Raw genomic sequence first — 21152 nt, forward strand, 5'->3', positions numbered from 1 at the left:
TGATCAGGGGAGCGTTTCATCAATATTTTCATCCGACAAGTTGTCAGATCTGACATCTTTCCATGATTTTGATTGACTGAGAGGCACTGTCCCTATGGTAACTGTCGGATAAAATGGGACTTGTCTGATAAAACGTCCGACAAGTCCTTTCATGAAACGCCCCCCTGGTGATAAGATCTTGGATCTGCATGAGATCTCGTCATCTCATCATCTCTCCCACAATATGTCCCTATTGACTGAGACTCATTTCCTCATGGTGGAGAGGATACCCACCTCAGTAATCAAATATTGCGAGTGCGAAGCGCGAGCTGAGTTTTATATTCAGCCCTTTTTGTGACCCTGAACATGATACCTATCTCACTTAACAGACTTCAAACACGCGCACATTGTTTTTGTAAATTACCGTAAAACGGGATGTTTTAATTCAGCCGCATTTAACCTCTTTGGACACGTATCTCACTGTAAACAGACAACGAGCAATGTTGCGTCCCCGTTCGAACTTGAAATTGCATGGCACCCCCTTTGTTTAAGGTCAATTTGGGGCCCTCGGTTGAACATGAATTTGGCGCCCCCATGTGAAATATGACTTTGCCCCCCCCCCCCCCCCTCTTAAAAACATGGATTTGTAATTTGGACTTCCATTCACTCACGTGTTAAATCACAGCTCATCACAAACATCATTATTATTATTATTATTATTTATTCGGCAATTCACACAAAATATAACAATGTAAATATGAGTACACAAACAATTATAAATGCAAAATCTTACTGGCGGTCCTCTGAATGCATCAGTTGGCTGCCGGGGAAGAGGAAAGCAAACTTAATCACTGTAACCGTAATGGTCCCTCTTCCCGACCAACTGGTGCACATAGAAGACCTGTAAGATATAGCATGAAGGTAAATAAAATGTAAAATGTAAAACATTTCATAAACTAAACAACTAACAAAAACAAAGTACAAGGAGAACATGAAACTAATATGTATGATGACACTAGGTCATGACACGATACTGAGCTTAAACATGAGGAATTAATTCTGGCTTAAAAACTATTGCATAAAATGTAAAGTAAGCAAACTGAAACGATGAAGTATAAAACTGAGAAAAAAGAAAAAAAAAATATGAGAACATGTAGTAGCAAGCTGACAAGAATGTCTAAGATTATATATGTTGACCGGTATATAGAAGTTAAGAAAACATGGTAAAAGAAGTGAATAGGTACATAGGCTTAGTGGGCTTCAGGCGATTAAGGAAACTAGGAAAACACATTAAAGAACGAGTACTTCATATATTAAATTGTTTACACAATTATAATAAAGAAGCTGCGATGGAACTGTCCAGAAGATGTTTAAATAATGGCAGGAAAAAGAGGGGAAAAAAGCAAAAGAAAAAAGACGCCAGAGACATAAAAGCAGTATAATCAAAATTATAGTTTCGGCTCAAGAATGTCAAAAAAAAGTATACGAATGAATGATTCCAAATCATACCGTAATTATTAAATTAACCTATCGTAAATTAAACAAAGACTTCAAAAGATAAAGTTAATTGAAGAAGATATGACTTTTCAGCCTGTATTGCCAGGTCTGAAATTTAGAGAGTACAAAGTCAATGCGCAAGTCCCGAGGTAGTTCGTCCCACAGTCTAGGAAAAATGTAAATGGCGGAATCACTGAAACGTTTCGTACGAGCCATCAGGTGATGGAACCTGATATCCTCTTGTCTCCTTTCTATAACTCTGATTTTCAAAGAAATATCACTGCTCTCAACAATGTTGTAGAGAGCTTTAGCCACGAAGTTAATGAGCAAATATTTCCTACGGGATTCTAGCGAGACCCAATTAAGGAGTCTTAGACGCTCAGGATAGGGCATCTGCTGCCTGCGCTGTTTCAGGATGATACGAGTGGCTCTTCTTTGAATACTCTCAAGCCTGTCACCGAGATTCCTATTGGTGGGGTTCCACGCAGGTAAGCCGTACTCGAATTTTTTTTTCTCGAGATTTTTTTTTTCTCGATGACTGCTGAAGAGTAAAGACGTGTAGACGCGCGAGCTCCCAGTTAGCACGTGGAAACCTATTCAACTGAAATTTACGGTATGCCGAACCTAAGAAGCGGAACCGCACCAAAGGCCATGGCCGAAACTTCGGGGACACAAACCGACACATCTAGTGCATCGGATTAACTTTCATCGGACTTTGAAAATTATGTCAGAAGGGGCATAGCAGATATAAAATCTATGTGTGCAGGTTTTGAGAAAGCTCTGGATTTCTTAGGTGACAGGACTGAAAAGCTAGAGAAGCGAATGTCTCCACTAGAGAAGAAAGTTAAGGAATTAGAGATTGCTACCCAACAAAACACCCAAGCCCTTGAGAAGTCGGCGCTGGCAGAGAACAAGCTTGAAAGGTTTTCTCGCAGGAACAATTTAAGAGTCGTGGGATTACCGATGTCTCGCCAGGAGAGAGGGGTGGAGGTGGCTGTAGCTTTCCTTGAGAAATTCTTTGACATGCGGTCCCCTCGGGTCGAGAGGGCTCATCGGGACGGCCGGAAGGTAGGAGATAGGCCGTGCCATCTTCTAATCAGGATGTTGTCGTACCAGGATAAGCACTTTGTGCTTTCGCAACAGCGAAAAAAATTGGAGCAATACCCTTTCTATATCATCGATGATTTGTCAGCTATGGATAGAGCAGAGAAAAAAAATGGCAAAAAGATGTGCAGGAATCCTTTAACGCGGGGAAGCGACACTACTTCTCTGCTGGAAAATGGCGTGATAGCAGCGGTAATTTGGCTTGGTTCTATGACAAGCAGCGTGCAACTACCCAACAAGTACAAGCAACACTTGTTGTTGATGACCACAGCCTCATCCAACAAGATGATGACCAGCAGGTATATCCCGACAAAACGAAGCCTTCGACTTCGAGCGCTCGCCGGATTACAGCGGAGATACATGCTGAGCCATCCCAAGTTCAGTGAGAGTGAAAAGGATTAGTGAGTAGAAAAATCATCACCATAAAATGTGGATGAAAATTATATGGCATTATATGTTGAAACTCAATGAATACATGTGCTGATTGGGAGTCAAATGTCATCGTTTAATAAGATTTTAGTTTGCCTGTGAGACTGCATTTTGTTATCCTTCATGACAATTTATGAATACTCCAAAGGACAGGCGAGAACACGTTTACCAAGCTACATTTCGAAAGATTCGAATGAAGTCTTTATGTTAAGCAGTCATGCTCTATACACCTTGATATTTCTTTTCCATATCATATGTGTTAAATGTGATAAATATGCATATAAAGATTTTTTGATGGAACAGGTTGTTGAGGTTAATTTATACATAGGTTCCAAACAATTGTCTCCAATATTTTTTCATGGATACATTTGCTCATTGCAGTTAGTAGGGTTACATGTAAGTCAGGATCAATATTATATCCAACTGTGGCTATTACAAGCGGCAACAACCGGGATATCTCAATACTATCTCTTTAATTTATACTTCCAAACAATATTGATTCATGTGAAATGTTTTTATTTCAAAGGAATGGATAGTAATACATGTACTCTAATTATTCATTTATACCTGGAATACAGTAGCTTAGTACAAATGTACTTTACAAGTCAGGTTTCAGAAGGTCAATGTTTTGTTCAATATTTGGAGTTAAAAGCAAGGAAGATTGAGAAATCTCACATCTGCCATTTCAGATATTTTTTAAAGTCATGGTTCCAAGTAATGTTGATATTACTCTTTCAGAGTCAGGGTTCAAAATCTCAATGTCATATTCTATGCTCGGAATCAGAAACAAATATAATGAAGGAGTTACAAAATTACTTTTCAAGGCTTTCATTGAAGTCATGCCTTCAAGCAATATTAAAAGTTTTTCTTCAAAATTTGAATTCTTTATATTTTGAAAGGATTGAGAGTAACATTTTATTAGAAAATTTATACTTAAAAAGGTATGCTTGTGAAATTACAACCAGAACAATATATTTTTCTAAGTTGTACAGAAATTTTGAAGTGAACAATTTGACTCTAGGAATAACCATACACTTTTCTGTACACAACCATGTTCTAGTATTTACAATTGGAATATGTGTATCCCTACATTATGTGATGAAGTTTAGCTGTAGCCATTTCCAATGCACTGGTATGCCTGCCTGGTTGTTGAACATTAAAGCTGCCTTTGTTATGCATAGTCCTTGTGAAATTGACATTCTGAAATATTTGGAGCCGCGAAACATCTGTGTAAACATGCCTTGCTCACTTACTCAATTCAAAATGAATCAAATGAATTATCCAACCACTCTCTTTTATGATAGATTTTGTATGGATGTCTTCATAATGTTGTTGTCATTTGTTGACTGTAGCTGTTTACGAGTGATTCTATGACTGTGAAAGTATTATCTTTTAACTGCCGTGGACTAGGAAATGCTACGAAACGAAGAGACATCCTTGCATATATAAAATCTAAAGGAGCACAGATATATTGTTTACAGGATACACATTTTGTTCCTGAAATATGTCTTTCAGTGAAGAGGGAGTGGTTGGGTAAATGTTATTTTTCCTGTAACAATTCTCGCTCGAGAGGGGTAGCTGTTATGTTTGACAACAATTTTGTTGTAGAAGTTAAAAAGGAAAAAATAGATGAGAAAGGTAATTTTATTATCCTGAGCTTTTGTATTGGAACGTTGCAAGTAACATTAATTTCATTATATGGTCCAAATGACGATACTCCTGGTTTTTTTTTGATGATCTAAAAAGATATACAATTGAGTTTGATGATCCGCACATAATAATTTGTGGGGATTGGAATCTGGTGCAAGATTTTGATCTGGATACTTTAAATTACATTAGATTGAACAACAAAGAAGCAAGGAAGAAGGTGATAGAATTGAAAAATGATTTGGATTTGGTAGACGTTTGGCGTGAACATAATGTAGGGATTCGAAGTTATACATGGAGACAGCCTACTCCATTAAAACAGAGTAGGCTTGATTTTTTTTTGGTTTCTTCCGATCTCTTTTCTTTAATCACAAAAACAGAACATCTGTTTGGATATAAATCTGATCATTCTATAATCAGCTTAGAATTCGAATTAGATAAGTACCAAAAATGTTTTACTTATTGGAAATTTAACAATGTTTTGTTGAAAGATGAGGAATATGTGGACGTTATTAAAAGAAAGATAAAAGAAGAAGTATTACAATATGCAGACGAAGAATCTATTCAAGGTACAGAATATGAAGAGATGAGAAAGGAAGATATTTTGTTTTCTATCAATGAACAGTTGTTTTTTGATACTCTTCTCATGGAGTTGAGAAGTTCTACTATTTTATATTCGGTGAGAAGAAAAAGAGAGAATAAGGAAGAAAAAAAACAAGATTGAGAAGGAAATTTTTAAATTAAAAACCAATATGATATCAGAGGAAAGAACTTCAACTATTGAAAAGATACGTATTTTGAAAGAACAATTAGAAAACATTATTGAAAATGAGCAGCAAAATTCGATTAAGTATAACAGGATACAAGAAATGCAATTTGGAGAAAAGCCTTCAAAATATTTTTTGAATCTAGAAAAACAGAGATCAGTGGAAAAGACAATTATAAGATTGATCGATAAAAACAACTGTTTAATTGATCAACAAGAAGATATTTTACAAGAAGTATATCTTTATTTTAAGGATTTGTATGCATTTCAACCAGTATTAGAGGCCGAAAGATTGTTTGATATGATTCCTTTGAATAAAGTAAGGATATTTACACCACAAGAAAGTGAGGTTTTAGAAGGGGATATACGTTATTCAGAAATACTTGATGCAGTTAAACAGATTAAAATTGGTAAAGCGCCTGGTCAAGACGGCTTTACAGCAGAATTTGTTAAGTATTTTATTAATGATATAGGAATTTATTTGTGGCGAAGTGTCAAAAATGCTTATTTGACAGGTGAATTATCTCCTTCACAAAACTTAGGTCTTATAACTTTAATCCCTAAAGGTAATAAGCCCCGTCATTTTCTTAAAAATTGGAGACCGATATCTCTTCTTAATGTTGTATACAAAATTTTATCTACATGTCTTGCAAATAGGTTACGAAAGGTATTATCAGTAGTCATTCACACATATCAGAAAGGATTTTTACCTGGTCGTTTTATTGGGGAAAATATTAGAATAATAAACGATATTATTGCTTTAGCGGAAAAGCAAAATTTACCTTGTACTTTAATGCTATTAGATTTCGAAAAGGCGTTCGATAGTGTTTCCCATGAATTCATTCAAAAGGTTCTTTCGTTTTTTGGGGTGGGTCCGTCATTTCAGAGATGGGTGGATGTCTTGCACAGTAATGCTTACTCAAGCGTTATTGTTAATTCTCAATTGTCACACAGATTTAATATCCAAAGGGGCTGTAAACAAGGGGATCCAATTTCTCCTTACCTTTTCATTATGTGTGTGGGAATTCTTGCATTATGGATAAGAAATTCAAACCAGTTTGAGGGAATCAGCGTAAATAAAAGAGAATTCAAAATACTTCAATATGCCGACGATAAGGCTTTGTTCATTTCTGGCTCAAATAAGTCTTTTCAAAAGGTGTTGGAGATGATTTCTTTTTTTTTACTCAATTTACTGGACTTAAACTCAATTCACAAAAGACGCAAATTATTTTCTTGGGTAACCTAAAAAAGACAAATTTAGACATTGAATTAGAAGTAAACTTGATAAAGGATACTTATTTTCGCTATCTTGGTACAGATTTTCTTGTGAATATTAACAAGATCCCAGATTTCAATTACGATAGGATTTTCGATAAATTGAAAAGACAGATGATTTCATGGTCGAAGAGAAATATTACACCTTTGGGTAGAATTACAGTGGCTAAATCCCTTTTATTGCCTCAATTTAATCACCTTTTTCTTTCAATCCCCAGTCCATCGGCTCAACTAATGAAAAATATTAAAGTTAAATTTTTTCAATTTGTATGGAATGGAAAACCAGACAAAATTAGTAGGGAACAAATACTTGGTTCATACGAAGAAGGGGGATTGAAAATGATAGATATAGATTGTTTTAACAAAGCATTAAAATTGACATGGTTGAGAAGAATTATATTGAGAAAATGTGATGACGTAGAAAGTCTATTAGGATTTTCTTTAGGACAGCCTTTCCATCTGTTTTATGGAGATGAATATTTTTATAACATATCGGAAAAGATTAGTAATCCATTTTGGAAAGAGTTTTTTGCCATGCTATTTTCGATATTTCAGAAATCTGAAAATATCAATTGGTTAGCGCAACCGTTATGGAAAAATAGTAAAATACAAATAGATGGAAAGTCTGTTTATTTTAAATACTGGCAAGAAAAGGGTATAAGATTTGTTAATGATTTAATAGATCGAGAAGGAAATATTATATCTTTAACTGAATGTGAATCTAAGTTTAGTTTAAAAGTCAATGTTTTGGAATATTTTTCAATTTCTCAGGCTCTAAGATGTGTGTTTAATCGAAAATGTCAAAATCTAGACCATAGAATATGTGAACCATTTGTTATGCCTTATATTTCTCCTATAATGAGTGATAAAAAGGGGTGTAAAAGTATATATAAACTTTTGATAGGAAATAAAGATTCCGCCAAAACTATTGCAGCAAAATGGGGAAAAAATTCAACTATTCTTTTGGATCACACTAAAATACCGGAATTTAATAGGATGATTTTCAGATTTACAACTGACATTCGGATAAAGTATTTCCAATACAAAGTTTTCAATAGAATTGTGTTTTTAAATGATATTTTATTCAAACTAAAGATCACCAATACTGAGTGCTGTACATTTTGTTATACTGTAAAGGAAACAATTGAACACTTCTTTTACTTCTGTAATTTTAGTAGAAATATTTGGAGTAAAATAGAAACGTGGATATCATCTCCTATGTTTATTCTTAAATTTACTCCACAAAATATTTTGTTTGGATATAAAGAAAAGCGAAATGATGCCCTGAATTGTATTATCATTTTAGTAAAACAACAATTATATTTCTCGAGGTTGAACAAGACTGTACCTGATTTTAAGAAGATTAAGAAGGTAATACGAAGTTATTATTTAGATGAATGTTACATTTATGATTTGAATGGAAAAAGGAAAGATTTTAATTTGAAATGGAGTATGTTGAAACATTTGTTTGAATAATGTTTATAATTGGACTTCTGTAAACGTGTTATTTTTTTTTGTAAATAAACTTGCCCATTGGGGCAAAAGTATGAAAAAAAAAGCCGTACTCTAGTATCGGTAGTACTAGAGATTTGTAAAGTGCCAGGAGAGCTGAAGTTGCTAAACCCGATGACATGGAGGTGATCAATCCCAGCAATCTATTGGCTTTGCGGGTAATGTAATCAACGTGATCATCCCAAGACAGCTTGGTATTGATTATCACCCCTAGATATTTTGCTTGTAAGACTGGCTCAATGAGAGCTCCATTCAAATGATATACTGGTTCGGCGACGTTTTTCCTTAAACATGAAATTCGCATCACTTTCGTTTTGCTCACATCTAGCTTCATTCCATTGGAAACACACCACTGCGAAACCCTGTCAAGATCACGTTGTAATATTGCAGAGTCCGTGATATCACGTACAGGTCGGTAGATGATTGTGTCGTCCGCAAACAATGCACAAGGTGATTCCAAGCTATTAGGTACATCGTTGATGAACAAATTGAACAACAGCGGACCTAAGACACTCCCTTGAGGAACCCCAGACAGGACAGGAGCCCACTCCGAGAAGGAATCTTTGTATAGGACACGGTGGCGTCGTCCGCATAGAAAGGATTTCATCCATGCCCAGAGGTTACCGCCAATATTGAACATTTCTGAAAGCTTACAAAGCAGGACGTCGTGGGGCATCTTGTCAAATGCACGAGAAAAGTCTAAGTAGACTACATCGACAGGACATGAACGCCGACCCTCCAGGCAGGTAAGCCACTCATTCGTAAGATGTAATAATTGGGTTACACAGGATTTACGCTTTCTAAATCCATGCTGAACGCTGGTGATTGGGCAGTTAGTACTGAGATGGTTTTCAATTGCGCTCACTACAATAGATTCCATCATCTTACTGGCAACTGAGGTAAGCGCAACAGGCCGATTAGAGGGATCTGACCTGTCACCAGATTTAAAAACTGGACAGACATTCGCTACCTTCCATGATCCCGGAACTTTGCCTGCCGACAGTGACAATGAGAGAATACGCTGAAATATATGTGAAGACACCGCGGCGGTTCGCTTTAACAGGACCGGGGACAAACCATCCACGCCAGGGGCCTTATTCTCTTGAAGTGAGTCCATGAGTCGAAAGATATCACTGGTCGAAATGTCAAATGACTGCAAGCATTCGATCGGAAATTCACATGTCGGTGGAATAGCTGGCACACATATTTCCTCTGAAAAGGATGATTGAAAACAGCTGAGGAACTTACTTGCGATGTCGTGGGGTCTACTGAAGACTTCATCATTAACAACAAGAACTGGCGGAGGAGCGTTCCTTTTATGCTCTCGGATGAACGCGAAAAAACCGCTTCTTATTATCGGGAAGAGAGAAAAGGTCATTGACATAGAGACTGTATGAGGATCTGATGGCATAGTTTGTCTTGTTCCGAATATTCTTGAAGGACAGCCAATCCTCTGCTATCTTTGACCTTGTAGCTTTCCTGAAGAGTTTGCCCTTCAATGAAATCATGGCTTTAATTTCCCTGGAAATCCAGGGCTTCCATCTCCTGGATCTCTTGGTTACTCGGGGGATGGCATCCTTAGCTGCAGCCTCGAAGATGTCTAAGAATCCTTCCCAAGATGCATCAACATCATTGGTATCAATAAAGAGTGACCAAGGAACCAACTGAAGCAAGCGGTTTAGATGATCGAAGTCACCTCGTTGATAAAGCATAAAGTTACGAAGAACATCTCTGGTTGTGAACGACTTATTATTCACGATCCGAAAATGAACGGCGAAATGGTCACTAGGTGTTGGATTAGGACACACACGTGTCTCAGCGAACAGATCACGACGATTGGTGAACAAGTGATCAATCAACGTTCCCCTGGTCGCATCCTGAGGCGAAGGCCTCGTCACTGTATCAACTAGCTGTGTCAGGTCCATAGTGCTAAGCATAGTCAACAGCCGAGTTGCATCAGTCGAGTTGATGTCTAGCAAGTCAACGTTCAAGTCACCCGTCAGTATCACACCAGCATAATCACCCACGTATCGTTGTGTGTCATCGATGAACTCCTGGAGAAAGTCCCAATACTGGACATTAGCATTAGGTGGGCGATAGATGGGAATGAGAAGCCATTTTGACTTACGCATCACAATCTCAACACATGTCATCTCTAGGCAGGGGTGTTCCAATGCAACGAGACGTCGGGGACACAACTTTGCATGAATAACTGTAAGGACCCCACCTCCACCCTTTTCATGGCTCTCTTGAATGTCCTGCCGGTCACGTCGAAACAGAACATAGTCATGGGGAAATCCGAGCTCAGTAGAATCACAGGATTCATTTAACCAACTCTCACATATGCATAAAATATCAGTGGGATTACAACTGAGGTGCGCTATCAAGTCTGGCATGTTATGTCTTATGGAGCGTGCATTGAATACAGTCCAAGATATAGTTGAGACAGATCGACTAGAAGAACGTGAGTTTTCATTGCTAGGACTATGAAGCACAGACGGGCCCGGGTTCGGACATATATCTCCGGCTCTAAGCAAGAGTTGGTATGACGCTGTACAGTTGGGATAGTAGTAGATGTTAGATCCGCTATACTTGGGGCGCTGGGTTGGGGCGGCATATACATCACTACGTAAAATGCTCAAGTCACATTGTACGAGACAATCCTGCTTTTGGAGCAGGATAATAACAACAAACAGACAACTGACTACCTTCATTGTTGATCGAGAAAAGCTCCTTCTTTGTGTAGTGCAGGGTCCTATTGGCAATTCCATTGTCAAGGGTGACCATTTAGGCAAATCCAAACAAAAGAAAAAAGGACAATAATAGCCCCAATAGAGAAGACCTTTGCAGCTAGCATTAGTGAGTCCAGCAAGAGAAAGAGCGCTAAGGTAGAGAAGCATCAAGCCAGAGCTATGGCTAGACGAGGCAGGATCTCCTGTACCAGCAAACTTTCCACACTGGGGTCACGGTCAGTCATATTTCAGAACCTAGAATCACTATTTTCTGAAGCAAGAGGATGGAATCCACAAGTCAAACAGGTCCAATGTGATCACAGGACACATACAAATAGGTTGACAAACATTCCAAGCACAACTTTAACAAGAAAACAGAAATTTAACAACAAAAATAGGAGCACTCATGAGAGGTAGTTTTCTCCATCTTTGATGTCCGATTGACTTATTAAAAATCAACCCCTCTAAAGATTTCATTTTAATTACTGTAATTAATAATCACAACATGCCGTACAACAAAATTTGGTACGTTAATCGGGAACTTGTCTTAAATATTTGAATGGGGGTCTATACACAATACAAATGCAATGGGAATGTTTACAAAGAAATAGCATAGATGATCATTGACAAAAAAGTGATGACAGCTCCGAATGAGTTACCGGGGTTTTGAAAACTTTATTCACGAGATGCATACGCTTACATCCTTTTTATTTCCGTGCTACTAATGATGTATAGACGTTCCACGTACTTTATCTTTCCACTCTCTTTCCGTTGCTTAACTTCATTTGATGTGAGTTGCGATGATGCCCAGAGGATGCAAAGAATATACAGCGGACGTTTAACGGATGATAATGGGTATGGGACGTTTGTTGCTCGTATAATATGTTGCGGATTTACATCGTACACGGCGGAAATTAAAAAAAAATTGCGGCTCAAAACTTTTTGCGCGGATGAAATCAAGTGGACAATATGCTAGATTGATAGAGCATATAAAACACGTATGCAATGAGTACACAACGGATGCATAGCGTTTTTCCAACCGATGGCAAGATTAATTTACGTTTTACATCCTATTTGCTTCCGTAAGTGCATGTTGGACCGAGCCTCAAGCTCATAGTAGGGTTTTAAACACGAAGTATACACTTTCCAAGGATGTAGATGAAACATTAAAGGACAGTCGGATGTACAATAAGAAAGTTATGATATTTTGAAGTTTTGCTTAATTTCACAAAACATTTATATGCACATTCTGGTCGATAAGCAAATGAGCAGACTGATGACGTCACCCATTCACTATTTCTTTTGTGTTTTATTAAATGAAATATGAAAAACTCTCATTTTCTCCTCATTGTCATGTGAAACAAATTGTTATTCCTCCCTCAACATGTGGAATAACAGTTTTTTAATAGTTTATGGTTATAAAGTAAAAAGGTCCTTATTGTCAAATCTGTAAAAATTGAAATATTGTATAATTCAAACAATAAAAAAAATAAAAAAAAATAGCGAGTGAGGGATATCATCGACTCTCTCATTTACATATCACTGAGTTATGCATCTTAGCAGTCAGGTAAAAACCTCGGTATAACATAACGTAACATAACTGTTTTGTGAAAAATAAGCGAAACTTGAAAATGTCATAAATTTCTTTTTTTTACATCCGATTTCGATTAAAGTTCCAGCGTTATGCTTGTTTAATTTTTCTCTATCGATTCAAATCAACAATTCTCTGGGGTGGACTTGACCTTCAAGTAAAGTTTCATATTAATTTAGTTTTGAATCATGTGATATTTATTAAGCACGAGTTTTAGATTTGTGAAGGCAGTATTGCTAAACCTGATGGAATATTTTTTCCCCAATATTTGATGCATTTTGACAGGGGCGAATGTGTTAAAGCGTAAATCGTAGACGAAGGAAGAGATAGAGGGAGATAGAGAGAGAGAGAGAGAGAGAGTTGATTACTGTATGTATTGGATTTGTTCACCTCGCAGTTTATGACCTCTGTTTCCTTCCACCAGTATATTGACAATACCTCTTCCACGGATTGGTGCCCATTATGAATATCATTTTTTTTTTCCAACGTGCGACATGACTATATGAACGTGGCAGTCTATCATACTGGATAAACCTAAAGCAAGTCTACTTATTAAAACATGGCATACTGTGGGGCGCACGTTAAACACAAATGATTCCTGTAACGTTCAGCACTATGCTACTGAAGGAAGACATTGCGTGTGTTTTTATTAGCATTCGCGTTTATGTTTTTGGACTGATATTCTGATCTGCGTCACACGATGGGGTGAATGATGATCACAGGACTTTGTTGGAAAGGCTCTAAGGAGGAGGAGGAGGAGGCTTCAGACACTCGATTGGTATATTTAGAGCTGGTTTAAAACAGATTTACTCGGCAACATAAACACCCGATGGGAGATCGTCAAAATGGGACTTGAAAACTACAAGTTCTGTACTGGATTGGTGATATTACTCTCCTTATCGTCAATCGCGACGATGTTTACGGCGATGTACCATTCAAGTGACCTTAAAGAGATAAGAGCGAAGAAGAATTCTGCATTGGGCATCCGACAGATACTCAGCTCCAGGGAAGCAGCTCGAAAAGAAAGGAATCCTTCATCGTTTGGTTTGGGGGAAGCCTCAATATTCTCGGACAAGTATAGTCCACCTGAGGGAGATGACGCTTTTCGGAATCTCAGTATTATATCATTTAGATATGACACACTGTCTGTTCGTAGAGGTCTAACTCACAGCATTGCTAATGTAGAAGACGATGTTCTGACGTTCGATACATATGACATTTTAAAACCACTATCGAATGTAACCATTGAAGAAAGCAGCTTGGTTCACAAAATCCAACAAAAACAGAGAAACGCTGACTTTAACTGTGTCATCAGGATTGCCAAGTATTGTTCCTCTCGTTGTGATTATCTAGTTAAAGGTAAACATTCGAGGGAATGGACGCCATTTAGATGTGAACTCAGTGAGTTCTGTAGGTTTGAGACTCGTTTTATAGGTAACCTCACCAAGGAGGTTATGAAGACCATCGATGTTGTCTTCTTTATACCCGGATTTCGGGATGTTCGTCTGAAGCAAGTGATGGCTGCAAGACCACCAGGACAATTCTGGGTCCTCTGCGCCAAAGAGAGCCCTCAGCATGACCCAGATTATGCTCCTCGAGGTCTAACAGGAAACCCTTTCAATCTCACCATGACGTATGTCAGGGACAGTGATATTTACTTCCCATACGCCACCGTGCGGAAGCTTGGGAAGCCAAATGAAAATCCGCCAGATATTTCAAAGAAAACCAAGCTGATAGCTTGGATGGCATCCAACTGCAAACCATATTATTGGAAACGAACTGAACTGGCGAAGGCGATACAAAGGAATATCTCAGTGGATATGTACGGCAAGTGCGGTACGGGAAGACTTGCCCATGATAAAGCCATCGAGACGCTCGAGCAATATAAATTATATTTCGCGTTTGAAAATAGTGAATGCCGGGATTACATCACGGAGAAAGTGTGGAAGAATTGCCTTTCTCAGGGGATCGTACCCATCGTCTACGGATCAACGCGCGAAGGCTACGAGAAGTCACTCCCAAGGAATTCCTTCATCTCCGTGGAGGATTTCAGTAACATGAGCGAATTTGTAGATTACATTCACGCACTAGATAAAGACGACGCGCGTTACATGAAATATTTCGACTGGAGAAGGGATGGCGAGGTGCAGTTTCACTCTCCATCTGCGTTCAGAGGTAGTAGACCTGAACTGAATTTTTGTTACCTCGTCAAAAAACTAATATTCGTCTTTGTACATCCAGAGAACACTTGGCAGAAAAGAAATCCATATTTTACTTCTTGGTGGCGGAGGCAGTGTGCCGATCATTCTGTTGAGAAAATCGTTCTGGGATTCAATACCCATCGGTCAACAGAAGAACAGGCAATCATCGATGCATCTATGAGGCGCGGAGACATAGAAATGTAGTTTGCGTCTTTAAATTATATGAAAAGCCATAATATAATAGAACAGCTTTTGTATAGTGCATTACACCTTACAAAGGTGTCAATGCGCTTTAGGAAAAAAAAAGAAAAGATGAGGGAAAGCTGCTGGTAATGTTTTGATAATATTCTTTTTAGTTAAATAAATACGTTTTCAATGCAGATTTAAATTGCCCAATTGTATCAACTTGCCTTAAATTGTGTGGGATACTATTCCAGAGTTCCGGCGCTGCATGCGCAAACCCCCGTTCGCCATAAAACTTTGTCTTAACAACAGGTGCGTTATATAAATCCATATAAAGTTATCTAAGATTTCGAACAGGTTCATATTGTAGCGAACCCGTCCGCTACGGTTTTTTGTTATAATGCAGTAAACGTAGATGGCGCTATAGCTTTTGGTGCGTTAGAACTCAATGATCGACTTACGCAACGCACTGCGTAAGGCAGCTCTCGGAGACTATAAATTGCCGAGTTTCGCAGTGATCTCGTCATATCGACGCTGGCGGAGGTCGGAGTCAGACGAAGAACTCCCTGCGATCCTCTCCAACTGGCCTGAATCAAGAAAAGGTTTGGAAATGAACATTGCTCGCTTAATTTCTACTACTGCAAATACAGTTCTGGATAATTGGTGACGGTGTTACTGGTGATAACCTGTACAATTGCTGAACAATGATGTATAATTAAATTATGACCGTTGTCATACACCAAATGTATTCATCGTCTCCAACCTGTGTGATCTATGGAATCCAATTGACTACCACAGTATAAGCCTTCCCATAGAGATTATACAGCCCCAATAGAAATCCCCTGTTATTCTATATTTCACCTGTTCACACTACCCCTCAACACTCCACCCCCATATATTTTGGGAAAACGGAACACGCCCGGGTCTCTACATTACGCCATATATACAGATATAAGGAAACCGCTCGCATTAAGAATGGCTAGTAATTCATCAACGGATGAAGGTGATAGAGGCAAGGGACAGGCCGGCCCCCCAGCATCCAGGACCCGTTCCAAGAAGGAGGGCCGCCACAATATTTTACAAGTAACTGACAGATAAGATGGAGCCATTTGTCGAAAACATTGAAAAGAGAGTAGTAAGATCTTGAACTTGATACGTGACCTGACAGGCAACCAATTCATATCTTTTTGTTCTAGTAACAATCCTAGCAGCCGAGTATTTTTTAATGACCTGAAGTTTCTGGAGTTGAGTGTCTGGTACTCCATACAATAGACTATTGCAATAGTCTAAGTGGCACATGACAAAAGCATGCACCAGCCTTTCAGAGGTATCTCTATCAACATACGATCGAATTTTCCCAATCTTACGCAATGCATATGACGCAGATCGACATTTAGATTTTATGTAATATTGCATAGTGAAGTGATCATCAAATAGGACACCAATATTTATTGCTGTCTTAACAGGAACAACCTCTTCACCCTCAATTTCAAAAGGGCGCAAAGGTACATTGGGTCAAAATCGAGATTTTATATGCATAACCTCTGTTTTCCTACTATTCAACTTTAGGCCACTCAATCTTGACCACTCTTTAATTTCCTTGATACAACTCTGCACTCTAGCAATCAGATCTTCTATATCCGATGATTCCGATGATTTACATGTCATATACATCCGAGTATCGTCTGCATAAAAAACATTCTAGAAAATCCATAAGAATCAATAATATCTTCTAAAGGTGATGTATACATGGTAAAAACTAAGGGTTCGATAACAGACCCTTGGGGCACACCTTAGGCGGTGCTGCACCATCCCGAGTTTGCTCAATCTCGAGATTTTAGCCCAATCAGCCCTCTTCGCGATTAATCTCGAGATTCAAGAAACCCCATCTCCACCATCGCAAGAAGAGCGATTCCTGCTCGAGCGAGGCAACAGGCCGGATATTCCGAGCATGCGCACTTTCGGATCTTGGAGTTTCAACGGCGCGCGCTTTTGAATAACTTCCCGCGATATGCAATCAATGTACTCCTTTCACTAGCACTTTCGCCGAATTCGACCGGTGTTATGCAACAATCCTCTCAGCTCAGCCGCGCTCAGCGAGCGAAGAAGTGATGTATTCTTCGTTAAATATGATGGTTTTAATGTCATGGCGGAGAAGGAGGCAACGACAGAGAGAGAGGAGGAAAGAAATGCTATTTGCCCACATTTTGCGAAGGGGGGGGGGGGGTTTACAAACGAACAATCACAATTACTGGAATCTGTACAAAAACGAGCAATGCGTATAATCAACACATAATTATCGTATACTGAGGCACTCAAAGAATTAAACTTCGAATTGTTATCCGACCGCAGGAAAATCATGTGTGAAAAGCAATTCCTCCAATTGCAAAAGTCAGATCATATCTTAAATAACCTCCTTCAATCAAAAGAGTAGAAGTATGATTTTAGGAATAGAAAACAATTTCCCTTGCCAACGTGTAAAACAAAGAGGTACAAACAGAGTTTTATCCCCTGGTGTCTGTACAACCTTCAATAACAAGAATAGTCTCTAGCGCATTAGACAATGAGTTTGTGTATTACCCAGTTGAAAGGATCGAGCAGTCTCTTGATGTCATACATAACTTTTTTTATATTTAAATATTGCGTATTCCCAGATTCGTTATGCTCCCTTCCCCCTTTCCTCCTCTTCTCTCTCTCTCTCTCCTTCTTTTCTTTCTCACCTCCTTCCTTCTCCTTTTTCACCCCTTACTTTTTTCATCCTCCCCCTCCTCTACTTCCTTTTTTTCAACTTCCTTTTTTCTCTTCTTCCGCTTATCCTTCATGTTCATCTTCTTTTTTTTTCTTCCTTTTCTTCTTCTCCTTTCTTTTTTCTTTCTCATATTCCTTATTACTTTCTCCCCATCCCTTCCTCCTTCCCATCCGAATTACCTATTAACTATCCTAATTTATTCTGAGTGATCTGGTTTGACCATTTATAAAGAAATGCGGTTCAGGTTTTTGCCCCCCCCCCCCCCCCTGTTTCATGTGAGTATTTTTTCAACTTAGAATAGATATTCTTGTTTTCATTCCCTGCTTATTCTTCATATTCCGTTTTCCTTTTTATGCTGGTTATTTCCCTGTTTGTTTTGGTATTAATGTACACTACCATGACCATCGTCGATAATGAGCGCCTCCCCCCATCGGTCTGGTCTCTCCCAAAATCCATTCACTGGTGGGACACCATAGTTGCTGATTGGGGAAACGATGAACGCTATTTGCGATAAGGTCTATTCGTGTGTATAAAGTGCATGTGTTCGGTACGATCGCGATGTGTTTATGTTTTGACCAAGGCGGAAGTGGAACGCGAATGGCATTATGGACTGACGTCATGAATAAATTACCCCGAGTCCAATCTCGAGTGCGTCTGCACCTGCGAATTAGCGGGATAATTCGTAAAATAGCGCGCTATTTTGCAAATAAACCCGAGTTGACTTGGGATTGCAATCTCGAGATTAATCCTACGAACTAGCGCGATAATTGCGTCTCCATTGCAAACAATCTCGAGATTTTTCAGATCGGGATAATTTGCCGGATCAGAAATAGCGCGCTAATTTGAAAACTCGGGATGGTGCAGACGGCCCTCTTTTGTCGGTATATAAGTTGATGTTTGTTCACCATTACAGACTGAGTACGAGATGCTAGATATGTGCGAAACCAGTCCAATGCAAGGCCTTGGATTCCATACCAATGTGACATTCTATGCAACGTGATGTCATGGCCAATTGCATCGAATTCCGATGAATAGTCCAAAAGGACTAGAAATACTTCATGACCTCTATCCAAGGACATCAGTATATCATTGGAAACACGTAAGAGTGCTGTCTCACAGCTATGGAAATGTCTGTAAGCTGATTGAGTTCTTGCAAGGAGACGGTGTTCAGACAGGTAATTCCGCAGTTGAATAGCTGCTGCTCTGTCTACTGTCCTTGCCAGAAACTTAAGATTTGCAATTGGTCGATCATCTCTGTCCAGCTTATGATCTTTGATGAGAGGACATATGTAAGACATCTTTAAGCCATTAGGAAAACAGCCAGTTCGAAAAGATTCATTAATGATGCACGTAATTATAGGTACAAGCTCATCACAGCATTTGTCCAGTAAGCAAGTTGGAAAGGCCTCAAGACTACATGTTGATGTTGTAGAATTTTGATTATATCTGCCACCTGCTTATCTGACTCAGAAATGCCCTCCAGTTTTTCAACAAAAGACTGCATAAAACGTTCAGGAAGAGAAGTTTCTGAGTCATTGCCCGGCAAAGCCTTTGAAGAATGTGGACAAGAGAGTTTATCAATGTTCTGGAACAATTCACGAGAACTGCAAACAGACAGCTGGTCTCTGTGATACATTAACTTAGCAGTATCCAGAGCCTTCTTATATTCAGCACATTTAGTCTTGAAAATCTGTCGATGAATTACTTGGCCAGAATTCGATGATGAGAAACGTTCCAGCCTTCGAAGTTCCTGCTTCGCACGACGGAGCTCATCATTACACCATGGGGAGTTTGGTCGACATCTTACTGTGTGAGATAGAAGAGGAGCATGTTTGTCCAAGAGAGTACTGAGAACAGATTCATACTGAAGTATCAGATCATCAACACTATCAGCAGGGTTCCAGATACAATTCAGACTGTCTTAGGTCCTCACGAAACGACTCAACATAAGTTTGACGCAATTTACGCATCTTCACTTCAATATATGACGGTACAGGTTGGCTAATCATCAAGGTACACTTGCTTCTCATTGGCATGAATTGGTGATGTTAGGAGGATTGTGGTAGGCATGACTAAAATTGGTTTGAAAATCTTGATTGCTATTCATTATTCTTTCCAGATTAGGCCTATATTCAATAGGCCTATCACCATATGAAAATTTCATGAAAACCATTTCTTGCATAAAAAAAACTTGCGTTGTTTCTTTGTTTTCGATTTGTAAATTTAGCTCCGGTTGATGGGTCTTTTAATTTAGTAGATGAATTAATATTGTATGATGTGGTTATGGGGACAGTTGCAAAAAGTTACTATTATGGTACTTTTGCAATCCAATGGTAACTACCAAGGTAACGGTTATCAACAACCAATCAAAATCAATGATTCCATGCAAGTAACCATTGCATGGCAAGGTTACCATTATGGTAACTTTTATGCAACAGGGCCTTGGTATTCTGTGTTACTCTTTAGAAGGAAACACAGGGTAAAATAAGTTACGACGGGAAATTTGCTAGAAATAAGAAACGAAAAGATATTCTAAATTTTAGTTTAAACCGAAGCTTAATACACCACTGATCTGAGGGTCCCTTTTGTCATTTTTAATAAAAAGACTGGCAATAGTTATGATGCAATATAGTACTGTTGTGTAGCGCATGAGTTTTCATTACTCATACTTTTCTCAAAATGTCATTTGGATCAGGGTTGAAATCAATTGGTCATAATTACACAATTCACCCTTTCAAAATATTCATGAGATAATTTGAGATTAAATAGAGAAAATACAGGAAAGCTCACTTTGCAAATAAGATAAAAATTTGATGTACAATAGGGAGTTATGACATTTATCTATTCATTCATTTTTTTACAAATGAATTCACACAACAGTGATCTACATATCATTGGCGGTAATGTAGATCACGCAGATGAAGGAAACTTTCAAAGTTTTATATTTTTTAGAACGATTTTGATAAAAAATATTAATGAACATTTTACATTTTATTATGTTATGCAGGACCTGCTTGGAGAATAGTTTTCGGAAATTAATTTGTTACCTTGGGTAAAAATAAGTGAATTGAATAAATGAAAAATATGTCATTATTATCATTAGATCTATTTAAATCATGTTGTTTTGTCGACAGACTTCACCATACCGAGTGTTGATTAGAATGTATAGAGGGGGAGTTGGGGATGGGGGTGGGGAGAATAAGAGAGGCGAGAGAGAGAGGGGGAGGGATGATTGCGTGTTACCATAGTTATTGCAATGTCATAATGATTGATTTCCTCCATTGATATTATTTTGCTGTTGGATTTCTCAATAAAACGTCTATTATCATGATTAAACCCGGGATAACCTAAGACGAAACAAAAGAGTCCCCCCCCCCCAAAAAAAAAAAAAATACTCACCAATTTTCATGATATTAAAGGTCAAGTCCACCCCAGAAAAAAAATTATTTGAATGAATACAGAAAAATCAAACTAGCATGACGCTGAA

At 38.4% G+C, this 21152-nt stretch overlaps 1 protein-coding gene across 1 annotated transcript; it reads left to right on the forward strand.

The window, feature by feature from the left end:
• Positions 1-13086: 13086 nt before the first annotated feature.
• Positions 13087-15217, forward strand: LOC129280681 (alpha-(1,3)-fucosyltransferase C-like). The gene has a single exon (XM_054916699.2). The coding sequence runs from the start codon at positions 13378-13380 to the stop codon at positions 14935-14937; it is 1560 nt and encodes a 519-aa protein (XP_054772674.2). The 5' UTR covers positions 13087-13377; the 3' UTR covers positions 14938-15217.
• The last annotated feature ends 5935 nt before the right edge of the window (positions 15218-21152 follow it).

Source organism: Lytechinus pictus, chromosome 9 (assembly GCF_037042905.1).
Source record: "Lytechinus pictus isolate F3 Inbred chromosome 9, Lp3.0, whole genome shotgun sequence".
NCBI classification, from domain to species: Eukaryota; Metazoa; Echinodermata; class Echinoidea; order Temnopleuroida; family Toxopneustidae; genus Lytechinus; species Lytechinus pictus.

What these genes read in the sequence shown, in the direction of transcription:
- LOC129280681 (XM_054916699.2), top strand. Translation starts at nt 13,378, where the DNA reads ATGGGACTTGAAAACTACAAGTTCTGTACTGGATTGGTGATATTACTC.